The sequence below is a fragment of the Anabrus simplex genome, chromosome 6 (assembly GCF_040414725.1).
Source record: "Anabrus simplex isolate iqAnaSimp1 chromosome 6, ASM4041472v1, whole genome shotgun sequence".
Classification (NCBI taxonomy): Eukaryota; Metazoa; Arthropoda; class Insecta; order Orthoptera; family Tettigoniidae; genus Anabrus; species Anabrus simplex.
The window spans coordinates 111,833,316-111,850,423 of NC_090270.1; the positions used below are offsets into that span (position 1 = coordinate 111,833,316).

The 17,108-nt window shown below is 41.8% G+C and overlaps 1 protein-coding gene across 1 annotated transcript in view; it reads right to left on the bottom strand.

Annotated features, from left to right (window-relative positions):
* The window catches only part of LOC136876161 (cytochrome P450 4C1), a 101,664-nt gene extending 84,913 nt beyond the window's left edge, over nt 1-16,751 (bottom strand). Inside the window, exons 1-3 of the mRNA XM_067149880.2 lie at nt 16,562-16,751; nt 4,185-4,294; nt 1,443-1,533 (exon numbers count right to left, since the gene is read on the bottom strand). Coding sequence (XP_067005981.2) covers nt 1,443-1,533; nt 4,185-4,294; nt 16,562-16,733 — 373 coding nt within the window. The 5' untranslated portion in view covers nt 16,734-16,751. The remainder of the gene's footprint in view (nt 1-1,442; nt 1,534-4,184; nt 4,295-16,561) is intronic.
* Nucleotides 16,752-17,108: the final 357 nt, after the last annotated feature.

Genomic DNA, 17,108 nt, shown 5'->3' on the forward strand with positions numbered 1-17,108 from the left:
GTTTGGTGTGAGATGTCCCAGCAGGCCAAAATTGGTGGAATCTTTTTCAATACTACCATCGTAACAGCTGAATATATGAAAAACTTCAACACCTTTGCAAATCAATTCGAGACGAGGAACTCTCCGTTGGATATTTCCAGCATGACGGAGAGACATACAACACATGGCTGAAATTCAGTCCTTTTCCGACGACCAGATCACTTAAACTATAATCGCCCGATCAGATGCCACCTGGGCGTGAGCTAGAAAGATCTGCAGGCAGACCTGTCTGGAGACCACATGCCATTATGAAATGGAGAGTTTACCAGAACAAACTGCGAATCGTAGACACCTTAAAAGCGAATATTACCGAATAGATTTAGGCAGAAACCGCAATTTTCCAGGCAAGGACTTACCAAAATATGGTACACCGTATTCAGTTCAGTCTGGAAGCAAACAAGGGTCATCTTCATTACATAATTAAGACCTCATTACTTTTCGCACGAAATGAGGTAAGTCCACTTCAGTTCTTCGCAGCTGGAGGACCATCACCGTCATTGCATAAGGGAGAAGTGAGGTATTTGAATCGCTCCACTTTCTTCAGCTCGTCTCCACCAATGCGGATGGTTCTATGCGTTCGGAGGCTGCATTCGATATATTAAGCCTTTCGGGTGTTCAGTCGCAGCCCGAATTCAGTGCGTCGTAACATTGTTCTGATACTGGAGTCTTGTTTCAATATTTGATTTTAACATAAGTTTTATTACTGGGAGTGCAGCCCGCCTGGTCCCCATGAACGTTAAGGCGTCACGTATGTAAAAAATGGTCTGACACCGTGGTTAACTGGTTCGACTCCCGTTGGTGGAAAATGTTTTCACCATCAGAATGTTTGTTGGCCGGCAGGGTAGGAGAAGTGGTGGTGTGTAATTTCTAATCACTAGTTAGTGCGCCAAAAGCCTGAGTTCAATTCTTAACATCTCCGCAATGTTCGCATTGAATGAAGGCATATGACACTGTTGATATTGACGTCCGTCAGATGGAGACATTAAAGCTTCAGCAGACCCTTTGAGGTTATTGACAGGAGTAGGCTATGTGGCAGCACCGCTTTCACCCTCTCCCTACCTCGTTATCATCACACACACATATCAATCTATCAGACGCGCAGGTCACCCATGGGCATCAGTGACAACGAACTGCACCAGGCCTCTTTGGAGGCGACATAATGTCGTCACTGGAGGCCTGATTAGCTCAGTGGCTTGGCTACTGCTTTCCCACCTGGAAGACTGAGGTTGGAGTCCTGGTAGATCCTGGGTTGAAATTTTACCTCAAAAATCACGTAGCGTTAGGGAAAGCATCCGGCGTTAAGCACCTGGACAAAACGAAAGTGAGTGTGGGTGGCTGCAGTGACCCCAGACATAACTAGGATAAGTTGAAGACAGTTACAAGTTTTATTACAGTGATCAAACCTGTGCTGGTGAGAAGACCTTGTCGGAGCCATGGATGAAGCAGGAAGTAATCGAGTCCCTTCGTGATGTGGACACGACTGTTCATTAGAGCCTAGAAAAAATACAATAATGCTGTGAATTCGTAAAATAAATAAAAAGATTGATACACTGCTCCTCACCACAATCAATCAATCAATCAATCAATCAATCAATCAATCAATCAATCAATCAATCAATCAATCAATCAATCAATCAATCAATCAATCAATCAATCAATCAATCAATCAATCAATCAATCAATCAATCAATCAATCAATCAATCAATCAATCAATCAATCAATCAAATCAAATCAATCAAATGAAATCAAATCAAATCAAATGAAATCAAATCAAATCAAATCAAATCAAATCAAATCAATCAATCAATCTGCATTTGGGGCTGTCGCCCGGGTGGCAGGTTTCCTATGAATTGTTTACCTAGCTTTTTCTTTAACATTTTCAAAGAACTTGCAAATTTATCGAACATTTCCCTTGATAATTTATTCCAATCCCTTACTCCACGTCGTATAAATGATTATTTGGCCCAGCTTTTCCTCTTGAATTCCAACTTCATCTTCATATTATGGCCTTTCCTATGTTTAAATCTCCACTCAAGCTTATTCTTCCACTTACGTCATTCCACGCCAACTCTCCACTGACAGCTCGGAACGTACGATATAGTCGAGCATCTCGTCTCCTTACTCCCAAGTCTTGCCAGCCCAAAGTTTTCAACATTCTCCTAACACTACTCCTTTGTCGGAAATTACCCAGAACAAACCGTGCTGGTTTCCTTTGAATTTCTTCCAGTTCGTGCATCAAGCAGTCCTGGTGAGGGTCCCATACACTGGAGCCATACTCTAACTTCGGTCTTACCAGAAACTTTACACGCCCTCTCCTTTACGTCCTTGCTACAACCCCTAAATATTCTCATAACCGTGTAAAGAGGTCTGTAACCTTTCTTAACAACCTCGTTAATATGATTATCCCAGTGAAGATCATTCCTTATATTAACACCTAGGTACTTAACAGTGTTCCCCATCAACAAATCATTAAAACTGAGAGGACTTTTCCTCTTGGTGAAACTTATACTTTTCATCCCATTCACATTCATGCCATTCTCTGCTGTCCATCTCACAACACTGTTTAAGTCCCCCTGCAGTCGCTCACAATCCTGCGACTCATTTACTGCTCTATAGAGTATAACATCATGCGCAAATAGCCTTATCTGTGATTGCAGTTCTTTGCTCATGGAACTTTCTTGATTTCTTTGATAATTGAAGGAAATGCTACTTTTTCAAGAGAATCATGGGACTACCCATCTCTGGTAATATGACCCCAATGATAGGAAAAAGTGGCTTGAATTACAGTTACCTGAAAATTATAATAATTTTTATTTTAATTATTTTATAATTTTAATTATTTTATTTATAATTATTTTTCAACAAGTAATCAGTAACATTACAATTACTTCACAAAACTTCACAAAACGCCAGTCTTACGAAAATCACTGTCGCTGTTTTCGCATAGGGCTTGAATGATACTAAAGCTTACAAAGAAAACAATATTACTACATGGATACAGTAAGTGGCTATCATGACTAGATGAGACAAAACATGGTATCTTGGAACTTCCGAAATTATTTTTCTATAATTTTATTTACCAACTTCTAATATTTAAAATAATTTTCCTTATTTGCTTAACAGAATATCTGGGCCTTAAAATTTTCATTGCTAAACCAGAGTATAACTTTACATTTGCTGAAAAGGCATTCTTCACACTTGAAGGAATACCCGTGTTTCATTTTACGAACATTCGTAACAGTGATGGATATTGTAGGATTCGTCTGATGTCTTTTGATGTATTCGAGATGTAAGAAAGTATCTCATCCAGCAGTGATGAAACTACTAGTTCTGCTGTAGTAAAAATGAAAAGTTACCTTCTTCATAATTTGTTTCCTTTCTTTCTATTTCAAGAATAAATCACGAGTAAAAGTTACATTTTGTAAATGGCAATGTTTATAAGGAAACATTACTAAAAAATGTATTCGAAGTAATTCGATTAGTTTTACTCACTTACTTCCGACCTCTACCTGTCTCTCACGTGTGGCAGCATTAAATTATTTCAGTTATCGCAGCACAAATGACCGAGGTGGTGGTAATTGTTGTTTCAAAAATTAAGTAAAACTGTGTAACCATCATTTATTAACAATGATCAGAGGAGAAAAAGGAAGAGGACTGAACTTTCGAAGAATGACGGTATCGGCAAAAGAAAGATCAAACACTACCTTTCAAACAAGGAAATAAATCTGCTAGAAAAATGTTTCCAGTTCAACTGCCATAAACGTCATATCGAAAACAACATAAAGCAACCAACCACTGACGTAGAGCCCTAAACATAATTAGATTTGAAACACATTCCATTGATCAACCAAATGATTTAACTCAGTACTCCACACTGAAACAGTTAAGAACAAAATAAAAAACGAGAACCTAATAGTCACAAAACGATATAAAGTCAACACAACAGTCATATTGAAAAAAAAAAAAAAACCGACTCATTTACAAGTTACCCATCACTACAAAGCTGGGCTCAGCAGCTAGTAAAGATATACAATACTAGCATGCCATTGATAATTTAGTTTTTGACCAAGTACGTAATATAGATTAATCACTGGGGGTGGGGGGAATAGGAAATATGGCAGACATAACTGGTAATCAACCTTACCTCGATATAGTCCAGATCTTTGAGAAATACAGCTGGCAGTCCGACAAACCATAATCTGTACAATGGTGGGCGGTTTGAGTGATACACCTCACGTACTTTTTTCAATAAATCTGAAACATAGACACACAGTTCCTTCACTTTAAATGTTAACAGCTACAACATGTTTAAAATGTTCTAAGTTTATTTTGGGGGCGTGAATAGCGCAGTCGTCCGCCGTCCAGAGGCCCGGGTTCGATTCCCGGCTCTGCCACGAAATTTGAAATGTGGTACGAGGGCTGGAACGGGATCCACTCAGCCTCGGGAGGTCAACTGAGTAGAGGGGGGTTCAATTCCCTCCTCAGCCATCCCGGAAGTGGTTTTCCGTGGTTTCTCACTTCTCCTCCAGGCAAATGCCGGGATGGTACCTAACTTAAGGCCATGGCCGCTTCCTTCCCTCTTCCTTGTCTATCCCTTCCAAACTCCCCCCCCCCACAAGGCCCCTGTTCAGCATAGCAGGTGAGGCCACCTGGGCGAGGTACTGGTCATCCTCCCCAGTTGAATCCCCGACCCAGAGTCTGAAGCTCCATGACACTGTCCTTGAGGCGGTAGAGGTGCGATCCCTCGCTGAGTCCGAGGGAAAAACCGACCTTGGAGGTTAAAAAGATTACGAACCAACGAACGAACGAATGGCGCCGTCACTTTGCTGCTTGTTTTCCATCCAGACGACTAATGTTCGAAACCTGATGGATCCTGTGTTCCCCTGAAATATCGTGTTGCATTAGGACAAGCACTCACACATAATAGCGTGTCTGCATTGAAAAATCACACGCTTTATTCAGTTACTCTTACAGACATACCTACGTAAAACCTATTCCCAATAACACCAGCAACGCAACCGTGTAACTTATGATGATGATGATGATGATGATGATGTTTGTTGTTTAAGGGGCCTAACAACTAGGTCATTAGCCCATAATGGTACTAGGTGAACGAAATGAAAAATAAAACTTCAAAATGTATCCACTGTCTAGAATCTAAGACGAATGATGAAAAAAACATAAACCATCATTGGATCCAATTCACAATGCCTTAATTAATGGGATGATACTTATTATCTAACTGGGTCCAAAATCCAGGTCAACGGCCCCTCATAATGGTACTAATCGCTCGTAAAGCAGAACCATGGTGTTTCTCCTATAGTGGTACTAATCACAGGTAACGGAGGCTCATGGTGTTTCTCACATGGTAGTACTTGTTACGGGAATTTCGTGGATCACAGAGTAGTAAAAAGCTGCCGGGGTGAATGGGCGGACAAGGAATTAACTAGAACATAAGTCAACACAATGAAATTCGAAATTTTATTCCTTTCCTTTAAATTTAAAATTTGATAAATAGAAGATCTGAATGAACAATAACAACTTATAATGATCTCGTCAGCTCCAACAACAATGACTTATTTAAGTCCAAAATATCAGGTACAAAACTTGATAGAATTATCAACATGATAGTATACAAGGGGATGAGCATTATAGTCCTGAACAGGTACACTATTTATAACAGCATGTTTGCCCCACTAATTTACATAGCCTAGGAGTCTGAGCTCCAAGAGTTAATATAGTCCAGCTTCTCAGAGGCATAAGTTTCTTACAGCGCACAAGATTATACCTGACGATCTTCAAATAAGGCATTTTCAGTCACGCAGCCCTGGTTTCGGCTTATCTTCTGCTCAACAGTTTTTCACTTTCTTTTCCAGAAACATAAACAGGGGCAATGAGTGCCCATACTAAATGGCCTTAATGTAAAAAAAAAAAAAAAAAAAAAAAAGGAAAAAGTTTGAACATGACTGGCCATGAACAAAAGGCTAGGAGGCGAAACCCTTGTACTCCTTCTAAATATTTTAAAATCCTAATTGGGCTTATGGCTCAAAGATACAGAGGCTAAGCCTATTCCACGCCGGCGTGACTAAATGAGAAACATTACATTCCAAAGGGTGTTAAGAATTTAAGATGATTAGAAACTTTAGTCACTCCATACCAAGTTGAATGGGAAGAGAGAGTAATCACTCTTTTTTCTCTTACATTACATACTTCCCAATAGAGAATAGAACAGAGTCATCGGGCCGGCCGAAAATTGTACATTTAAATCAACAGCTTTAGAAATTTACAGAAAATGAAAGAGGTTTGAACCTTCCCCTCAAGCTATCTGCCGGAGCAATCACATGTTATGAAAATTCTGCCATTACCATGAGTTGCTGGGCCTTCCGAACGCCGACCGTGGCTCCTGCCCCCGAAGAACGCGCCACACTCACTAAACTGGAGCGATGAAGATGACAATATGGCGCTAAAGCACCCAGCTTTTATAGTATCTCGAGGAGAAGTTTCCAGAACCTTTACAGATAGGCTGGATTTCAGTACACATCCCCAATTTGAATTGGCTAACGAAAATATTTACCAATTTCTTATTGGTTGGTAGCTATTGAAGAAGGAAGCAGTGAAAGTGTTCACAACTTTGATACATGAACAAAACCATCTTCAAAAACCAAGGTTAGCCAGTAGTAAAAATAAACTTTCCCGTAAGAATTAATTATCGTTGATCCTGCCAGAGGGGGCACTTAGACCGATGGTAGAGGTATCTCACAGTTGAAAACCAAACTATTTTGCATAACATCAACACAAAGTAGATTACCTAGATGGCCTTATAGAAGGCACCACTCACAGGTAACACAAACTCATGGTGTTTCGCACATACGAGTACTACTCACAAGCAACGCAGACTTATGGTGTTCCTCACATAGTGGGACTAATCACGGCACCGGTATTCTTGTGCTGTTCCTCACTTAGTGGAACTATTCACAAGCCACTAATACGCATACCGCATACCGAGCTCGATAGCTGCAGTCGCTTAATTGCGGCCAGTATCCAGTATTCGGGAGATAGTAGGTTCGAATCCCACTGTCGGCAGCCCTGAAAATGGTTTTCCGTGGTTTCGCATTTTCACACCAGGCAAATGCTGGGGCTGTACCTTAATTAAGGCCACGTCGCCATAAGACCTATCTGTGTCGGTGCGACGTAAAGTAACTAGCGAGTAGCAAGACTAATACGTATGGTGTTGTTCACATAGTGGTAGTAATCATAGGCAATGTAGATCCACAGTGTATCACACATTATGGAAATGCCCACAGGCAACAGGACCCCATGGTGTTCCTCACATAATGGCACTATTTTCAGGCAACGCAAACCCATGGTTTTCCTCACATAATGGTACTAATCAGGGCGCCAGCCAAACCCGTGATGTTGCTCGCATAGTGGGATCACAGACAATGTAGACCCATGGTGTTTCTCATAAAGTGGTACCGTTCATAGGTAACGCAGACCTATTCTGAATACAGTGGAACCGGCCGTGGAAAACGATGACACTTATCACAAGCAACGCCCAGATCCGCACAACGATACTGCTCCTATGTAAAATAGAACCATGGTTTTCCTCGCTAGGTTGTACTAGTCGTAAGTAACGTCGATCCATGGTGTTCCGCACGTAATGGTACTAATCACAAGTAGTCTCATGGTTCTAATGTCATCGACCCTTGGTCGTCCCTTTTAGTCGCCTCTTACGACAGGCAGGACATACCGTGGGTGTAGTTTTCGTCTGCGTCCCCCACCCACAGGGGGTAGAGAGAGAGAGAGAGAGAGAGAGAGAGAGAGAGGAAAAGAAGGGATTCGACGCATAGAAAAATGCAGTACCGGGCAAAGAAGGACAAAGGCCACGAAGGGCGAGAAAATGAAAGACTCCCTAGGCCTCGAATGCTCTAATAATCGTCGGGGTCAGAAAAGAACAGGAGTTAACCAAGGAAGGTCAGACATGATAGATGAAAGTGAGGAGCCTGGCACAAGTAGGTGGAAGTAATGTTAAGACCCAGCTAAGAGCCCCGTGGTCGCAACCCACGCTCGCAAGTTGAGACTCCCTGGGGTCCCTTTTAGTCATCTCTTACGACAGGCAGGGGATACCGAGATAGGAAAGTAAGTTCCTTCTTAGTGACAGGAGGGATGTGTGGGGTGGCAGTGAACCATCAAGTTAATGAGGGGGTTGGTAACTTACTAGCGAGAACAACATTCTTCGAAATACATCGGCCACTTCTCTCCCCACTGTGTTAACAAAGCAGAGAAGAAGACTGCTTTTGTTCCGCTGGTTCGAGGCAGGTTTTGGAGAGAGGAGGATAGAGTGAATGCGAGATTGAAGTGTAACCTGAGACACAGAGAAAGGTAGCATTGTAATGGACATGAGAAGGTGGCCCACAACATGCTGTGGCGATTTCAGCATTTTCCTTAGGCTACTCAATATTTTTACCCCGCCTAGGGCTATTTTTATCAACTTTTGCTGGTTCACTTGGGCAGAATGTACCACCCAGCTGGTATGGTTACAGTTTTAAACCTGTAAAGCCGAATATCCAACAATATCCTTCCTAGTTCTACCGTTACGAAAATAATAAACAGGAAAGTACTACTACTAAAATGTTTACATTCCTCCCCTGAAGGGGGAGGCGGGCCTCTTAGACAGTTACGCCGTCTCTCAGGCCAGGAGAATGGTTACGGTGAAGGAGATGTGCGGAGAAGGTGAGAGGGTGGGCGGCCGTGGGCTATACTCGGAACTGTCCCGGCATTCGCCTTAGTGCAGAAGAATGGAAAACCACGGGAAACCATTATCAGGACAGCCAACGGTAAGGGCCAACCCCCCTCTCCGCCTACCGAATGCAGAAGCGTAGAGCCACGGCAGAGCCGCAGCCACCTCTCCTCTGCTCGGTTGGTCGGTCGGAGTGCAGAGCCTTCGGACCAGCCGAAGCCCACCCTTCAACCGGCGACCGAGAGAGCAAAGTTGCTTCTTAGTGACAGGAGGCGGGGGTGGGGGGAGGGGGCGGTCAGTGAATCATTCAATTTAATGAGATGTGTCATCTCGTTCTACATAAACCAGCGAGTTGGCCGTGCGGTTACGGTCGCCTAGCTGTGAGCTTGCATTCGGAGTTGGCGGCAGACCTGAAGAGGCTTTTCCGTGATTTTCCATTTTCACACCAGGAAATCCTGGGAAATTTACCTTAATTAAGACCACGACCGAAACTTTTCCATTCTTAGCCCTTTCCCATCCTTGCGTCGCATTAAAAAAATCATTTGCTTTAGTGCATGGATGGCGAACCTTTTTCAACTAGTGTGCCACTTTACGTATGGTTTATTATTCTAAACTGTTGATTGTGCCATTTGTTATTTTCCTTTAAGGAATGGCTACAACGTACAACACCCAGCACCTCCCCCCCCCCCGCCCCCTCCAGCCCCGTGACTTCCTTTCCAAATTCCGGGGTCTTATTTTGCAAATACTGCAAAAATACATTTTTAAATGTGTAAGTTTTGAGAATTCATAATATTATTTGTAAATAAATAAATAATAAGCTCCCATTGTAACACACTTCATCATTAAATATTATTAGCAGGCTAGTTGGCCGCGTGGTTAGGGGCGCGCAGCTATCCTTGCTTGTAAGGTCACAGCCATGCTTTCATCAAAACATACTGTACTGCATACATCTGGGAGTTATCCAAATTAGCTTTCGATTGCTCCGAAACTTCTTCACTTCTCGATTTGTTCTGGATGATTTCCGACAAAAGAGTAGCGTTACAAAAGTGTTGCATAGTTTGGGCTGGGAAGACTTGGGAGAAAGAAGACGAGCTGTTCGACTAAGTGGTATGTTCCGAGCTGTTAGCGGAGAGATGGCGTGGAATGACATTAATAGACGAATAAGTTTGAGTGGTGTCTTTTTTTGAAAGTAGGAAAGATCACAATATGAAGATAAAGCTGGAATTCAAGAGGACAAATTGGGGCAAATATTCATTTATAGGACGGGGAGTTAGTGATTGGTATAACTTACTAAAGGAGATGTTCAATAAATTTTCAATTTCTTTGAAATCATTTAAGAAAAGCCTAAGAAAACAACAGATAAGGAATCTGCCACCTGGGCGACTGCTCTAAATGCAGATCAGTATTGATTGATTGATTATTCTATCCTTGACAGCAGTTCAGCTGGCTGGCATTTCTTTCATTCTCTTAGTTATTTGTTGTTTGTTAAGGAAGTTTTCAAATAATGTGTCGGGCATCCATAAGGAAGTTTATTTCAAGAAATCACCGTCAGGAAGCGGTTTCTCATGCATGCTGTGCTATGCAGTGAAACAGATGGAAACAGCCGCACTGATATTATTCCTTGGCCGAAAAGATGATACGAAAGAACTAGTTAGTTTTGAGTAATGTTCGATATTTTGTGACACGAACTCTATTCTTTCTGCATTTGGCATAGACCAAACATTTGAATGATTAGTCTCGAAATGTCGCTTTAGATTAAATGTGAGGGATACAATTGTTTTCAAACACAGGGAACACATCATTCTATCAGTCCGAATTCCCTTGTCCACTGTTCTTGAAAAATCCGGTCACTACCTTTGTTAAGTTTCTGTTCTTTTCGGCACCGAAAACATGTTTGCGAGGTCCGTATACAAAACCACCAGAAAACGACACTTATGTCACTTGACTTTCGGACCTATCAGTCTAGCAGTGTTGCCATTTTGTACGTCAGGAGGGAACTAGTATTTAGATTTTAGATACGTGTAACACTATAAGATGTGTATTGTCTGTAGTACAAGACGTATATAAAAACATTATTATGTTCATGTGGCATGCCACCGAAGTCACTATGTGACACGCGTGGCATAGGTTCGCCATCACTGTTTTATAGCCTCCATCAGATGTATCATCCTTACAATCTGTATGAAACAATTCCTGTTCCGTATAGTTGGCTAAAAGTATAGACAATGCAAGATACATTTCTTTCTATCTAGTAGGGCAGAATGGTTTAAGAATCCCAATATCATCAGATTTTAAATGAGTGAAGAGGTACAACACCCTTTTGAGAGAAGCCTTCCCAAAATTGAATGAATCTTTCATCACTTCTATTACACTGCGACATTCCGGTATTCCTCTTAGGGTATCCTGTAATAAAAGATTCAGAGAATGTGCCAAGCAGTGCACAAACACAGCTTCAATTTCAACTGCTATAAATTTAGCCTGCACTCCAATGCAGGCAGGTTGGTGGGTCCCTGGCTATCGTAATGAACACATCTCTCCTCTAAAAGGAATTTCAGGTAAGATTTGATCATTTAACTTTCCTTCTAATATTATTAATGTTGAACAGTGGATAGACAAGCAATTCAGTGTTGGAAAAATCCTAGGGATATGAGATACGAATTATAGGTAAATAATTTAAAGTATGAGAGTTTATTATTTATTTATTCCTAAAAAAAAATCAATCCTTTTCTTAATCATCGTTATCCAGTCGATTAGATTAGCAGTTTGCCTTTGTCTACCACTACCAGCGCTAATGTGCCGGCCCCGTGGTGTAGGGGTAGCGTGCCTGCCTCTTACCCGGAGGCCCCGGGTTCGATTCCCGGCCAGGTTAGGGATTTTTACCTGGACCTGAGGGCTGGTTCGAGGTCCACTCAGCCTACGTGACAAGAATTGAGGAGCTATCTGACGGTGACATAGCGGCCCCGGTCTAGAAAGCCAAGAATAACGGCCGAGAGGATTCGTCGTGCTGACCACACGACACCTCGTAATCTGCAGGCCTTCGGGCTGAGCAGCGGTCGCTTGGTAGGCCAAGGCCCTTCAAGGGCTGTAGTGCCATAGGGTTTGGTTTGGTTTGGTTTACCAGCGCTAATGTGAGTCAATGCAGAGTTTCACTGAAGTCCTTATAACTGTATTCGGTGTGGACATTTAAAAAAAAAAAACAAAAAAAAAAAAAAAAAAACACTCCGAGGGTACTGAACCAAGGAACACATTACAGAAAGAATTATGTAAGTTAATTTGGCTACGATTTGAATAAAAAAGAAAGCAAGTAAAGAAACAAGCGAATTTATGCTGTTTTTCCGGAACTGCATTTAGGCTGGAAGTAATTTTCGATATTTCGATTGTCGTATGGCTTTTAGTGCCGGGATATCCCAGAACGGGTTCGGCTCGCCAGGTGTCTTTCTAGTTGACACCTGTAGGCGACCTGCGCGTCGTGATGAGGATGAAATGATGATGATGAAGACAACACATACACCCAGCCCCCGTGCCATTGGAATTAACCAATTAAGGTTAAAATCCCCGACCCGGCCGGGAATCGAACCCGGACCCTCTGAACCGAAGGCCAGTACGCTGACCGTTCAGCTAACGAGTCGGACAAAAAGTTGCTTTACGTCGCACCGACACAGGTAGGTCTTATAGCGACGATGGGACAGGAAGGGGCTAGGAGTGGGAAGGAAGTGGCCGTGGCCTTAATTAAGGTGCAACCGTAGCATTTTCCTGGTGTGAAAATGGGAAACCACGGAAAACCATCTTCAGGGCTACCGACAGTGGAGTTTGAACCCACTGTCTCCCGAATTCTGGATACTGGCCGCACTGAAGCGAATGCGATTTTTATTTTTATAGAGCTATCTAAGTCTTACAAGTTGATACCTTTCCCGGCCCTTTAGCCCTTCAGCTAATGGCATAATTGAGGAAATTGCTTAATTTTACATTTTTTCCTAGTATGGTGACTCCTACTTTGTCTTCTAAGAAATGTTTTCAACATTAAAACAGTGATTTACACTGCCCCACGTCATAGCGGACAAGTTTCATACCCGATCTGGCACTCTGTCAAGTTAGCTCCGTATGGAGCTGGTTCCGTGCAAGTGTTCCCAACCATTTCCATCAAGGTAAGGGGATAGCCTAAGATCCAGAATTATCCACCTGCCTTTCGTCTACTACTACTACTACTACTACTACTACTACTACTACTACTACTAAATGTTTTCATTCCTCTCATGAAGGGGGAGGCGGGCCTCCTAGACGGTAACGCCGTCTCTCAGGCCGGGAGATTTGTATCGGAGAAGGTGAGAGGGTTGGCAGCCGTGGGCTATACTAGGAACTGTCTCGGCATTCGCTCGTGTGCATGAGAATGGAAAACCATGGAAAACCACTCTCAGGACAGCCGACGGCGGGGATAAGCCCCTCTCCGTCTCCCGAATACAGAGGCGTACAGCCCCACGGTAGAGCAGTGGCCACCCCTCCTCTGTTCGGTTGGTCGATCCTAGTGCAGAGCTGTCGGACCACGGACCAGCCGTAGCCACTATTGGGCCGAGACCCCCCTCTGCATCCGCCGATCGCCTTTCTTTAAAGAAAAGGAGATAAATACTTTTTTTTACAATTGGCTTTTATTGCTAGTTGCTTTACGTCGCACCGACACACATAGGTCTTATGGCGGAGATCTCACGGAATCCGGTGTTTCAACACGGCTACGACCGTTGGCATTAGAATAAGGGATGTAGTTAATTCATTAGAATTCATTAGAATTGTTTGGCCCTCCTTATTTTCACAGCACAGTCAGAATTGTCGACGTAATCCTGACTATTGTGTGTTTACTTATTTAAAACCTTAAAACCTGAGATGAGAAAGTTCATTTTTTTTATTTCGAAACATTAATTCTAAATGCTCGGCTCCATGGCTAAATGGTTAGCGTGCTGGCGTTTGTTCACAGGGGTCCAGGATTCGATTCCCGGCAGGGTCGGGAATTTTAACCGCCATTGGTTAATTTCTCTGGCACGGGGGCTGGGTGTATGTGTCGTCTTCATCATCACTTCATCCTCACCATGACGCGCAGGTCGCGTACGGGCGTCAAGTAGAAAGACTTGCAGCTCGCGAGCCGAACATGTCCTCGGACACTTCCGGCACTAAAAGCCGTACGCCATTTTAATTTATTTTTTTCATTCTAAATGTCGGTGTTGCAAAACACTTTTAAATATGGAGAGAGGGAGATATAAATAACATCACGAATTTCGTTGCTATAATTTGTTGAACACATCATGAAATAAAAAGTACAAAATGCAGTAGGCGTTTGTACCGTTTTCTGCACCGAATTAATCGTATCAATTAGCCCCACATTAATTCAGTATATTCATATATTTTGCTTTTTAAGTACGTAAGTGATTTTACGATTATTTGGTTATATCCCAAATTTTCGTAAATCTAATACTTTCTCCAACAGGAATATTTTACATTGCATTATGAGGCCGACAGCGCAGGGCACCGAGGACGCCATGAGAGGAGAATGCACTGGGACATGTCCCTGTGAGCCAGCACGTCCCTGGTATTTAGGCCTACTGGCGCAAGGCCCTACACAGGTGGGATGTTATGGGGGTTCAAAACCCCTCCGAAATAAAAGTCAACTTGACAAATTTAAACGGCATATCCAAGGTTTGAAATAGCTTACAATAACTCAGAAATATTATAAAAATAAGAATTTCCGAAATAAACAATTGAATTTAACCTATATTATCTGTGCCATCTTTAAATGTTTCTCTGTGAATAATGTAAACAAATTTACTGAAAACATAATAATTTTGGTGAGATAAACGGATTGTTTACATTTTGCACCATCAAAATCAATATCAGTAAGCATGTAGAAATAGTTTCATGTCATCGAGCCGCTAGAAGATTTTCAAAACTGAATCGAACCTCTAAATAGTTTTAATACTTACAGTGAATTATGTTGTTTTCTCCACTTTTAAACAAATCTTTGTGTCGCACTGCACACACGTGTTAAAGCGTGTTCTGTCCACCGAACCGCTATGAATTTATCTTTCTATCTAACCCGTTGAGTTTTAAAAGATACTACTCTAAAACTATTTCAAACATTTCTTTCCATAAATTCTGTTTACAAGTAAATCATATTTGTTACAAAACTTGTAGTTTGTTTTTCAGAAGCCTCCCCGAAATACTAACCCCCTCCGAAAAAATTTCTGGGTACGGCCTTGTACTGACGTATATGTCCGCCTCTGTGGTGTAGTGGTTAGCGTGATAAAAATCACCATGAAACTCCTTATTTGACTTAATTTAGGTATTAGATTGCATTATTTATAAATCCATTCGACTGAATGGTTCATGATTTTATTTTGCAAACGTCACTAAAAATTTCGTTTTACAAAAGAGGTTAAATTTAAGAATGAGGTACATTTTTGCATTAACCTAATAAAAGTTGTAAAATTATGTCCATAGAATTAATTGGATACATAATTCTTTATTAAAGCGCAGTGTTAAAGTATGCTATGTTGTAAGATTTTTGACCTATTTGTTACATGTTCGTATGTTATCTGACATGCCATGTGTCACCTAGTGGTAAGCGTGTCATAGGTTTGCCATCTCTGTCCTACACAGTGTTGCCAACTTAGCGGATTTTCCGCTAAATTTGGCGGAATTAGAAGACTGTCGGCTGAGAAATATATCATTTAGCGGATAGCGGGTTTTTTGGCGGAATTCTAGATTTATTATTGCGGAATTTAATGTTTAATCCATTTCACGTTTAAAAAAAATGTACTCCAGTCTGTCTCCGAGCTATTTCGTATTTCTTGTCAGGAGCTAGCAGTCACATAAGGAAAATATGTTATTTGGACTTGATGTTATGAGATCATGGTATCATCAATTTGTAGTGCATGGGGAAAGGGTACTTATCTCTTAGTTGACGAATGACGACAGATAATGAAACTGTGAGAGAGTAGCATTTCATATTTATGCTATGAAGGAAGACCGTTTCATAAACTGGCCTATCTGTGTGTGGCCCTTGAGGTAGGGGATTCACCTAGTTTGCACCCGGCAGTAAAACGCCTACAAGTTTTAGCTCGGCGGCTCGGAGGCAGGAGGTTAACCCCAGTGAAACTCACTGATCAGGTGAGTGTAGACATTTATTATTATTATTATTATTATTATTATTATTATTATTATTATTATTATTATTATTATTATTGCTCGTTTTTTATTGCTCATTATTTGAGATCGGATTTCTTCGCGGAATTTTAGCGGATTTTTAGTAGTATTTTTAGGATCTTGAAAATATAATCGAAACCGACTTTCAACCTATTAGGTCGTGCTACGTACATTTTAGTACGTGTTAAAGAGATGTTAAGTACAGAACAAAAATGGCCAACCAGACACCAGTGGGATCCGAACCCACAACCTCCCGATTTCGCGTCGGTTGCTCTACCAATTGAGCTATGGTGGCCTAGGCCATCTTTGTTCTGTTGGAAAGTATCTGAGCTACAGGTCTGGTACTACTACCATCACACTGTAGAGTGCGTTTAGGTTGAAAGTCGGTTTCGATTACAATGCGGTCGTGAAAATTCAATATTCATTGAAAATATAAGTTGGCAACACTGGTCCTACATCCTCCGGTAGTCGGCGCCCCCGTACCGGTCTATCCACTGCCCTCATGGGATAGCCAGCACGCTCCAAGTAAATACGGTTAAATACTAGACATCGTGGGCATTGAAGCATGATAAACATGATGTGTTCAGTCTCACCTTCATGAGGAACGATGAATTCCAATGCACTTCCAAAATAAGGATATCCTCCGAATCCTGGTAACTTGTTAGAGAGTATTCTGGTTCGTAGCGAGCAAAAATGGTACGGCACGAAGAAATGCAAAATAAGCAAGAGGATCAAAGGAGCAAACACCAGCACCAAGAACAACATCTTGAAGGCGACTGAAGACCTGATAGCGCAACATCGTGGTGAGAGTGGGATGAAGGAAGGTCAACTGCTCTTATCTGACCTTCATGCAATAAGAGCATGTGATAGTATAGCGTAACAGATAAGAACATGATCATCTCAACTTATCTCAGATCACTTGTGGGTATCTCGATGGAAACTTTCAGAGCACTGCATTGAGTGACAACAGCCCCAGAATTTCAAAATTGCTGGTTCAAATTCGGCATAGGAGGTCAGAATTTTGAAGGACAGAAAGTATTTCATTCAGCAATCCATGTCGCACGATATCGGCATGTAAAACATCTCTGGTGGCACGTTTCGTGCCAACTCAACCAGAAACAGATTTCAAAGAAGAGCGGT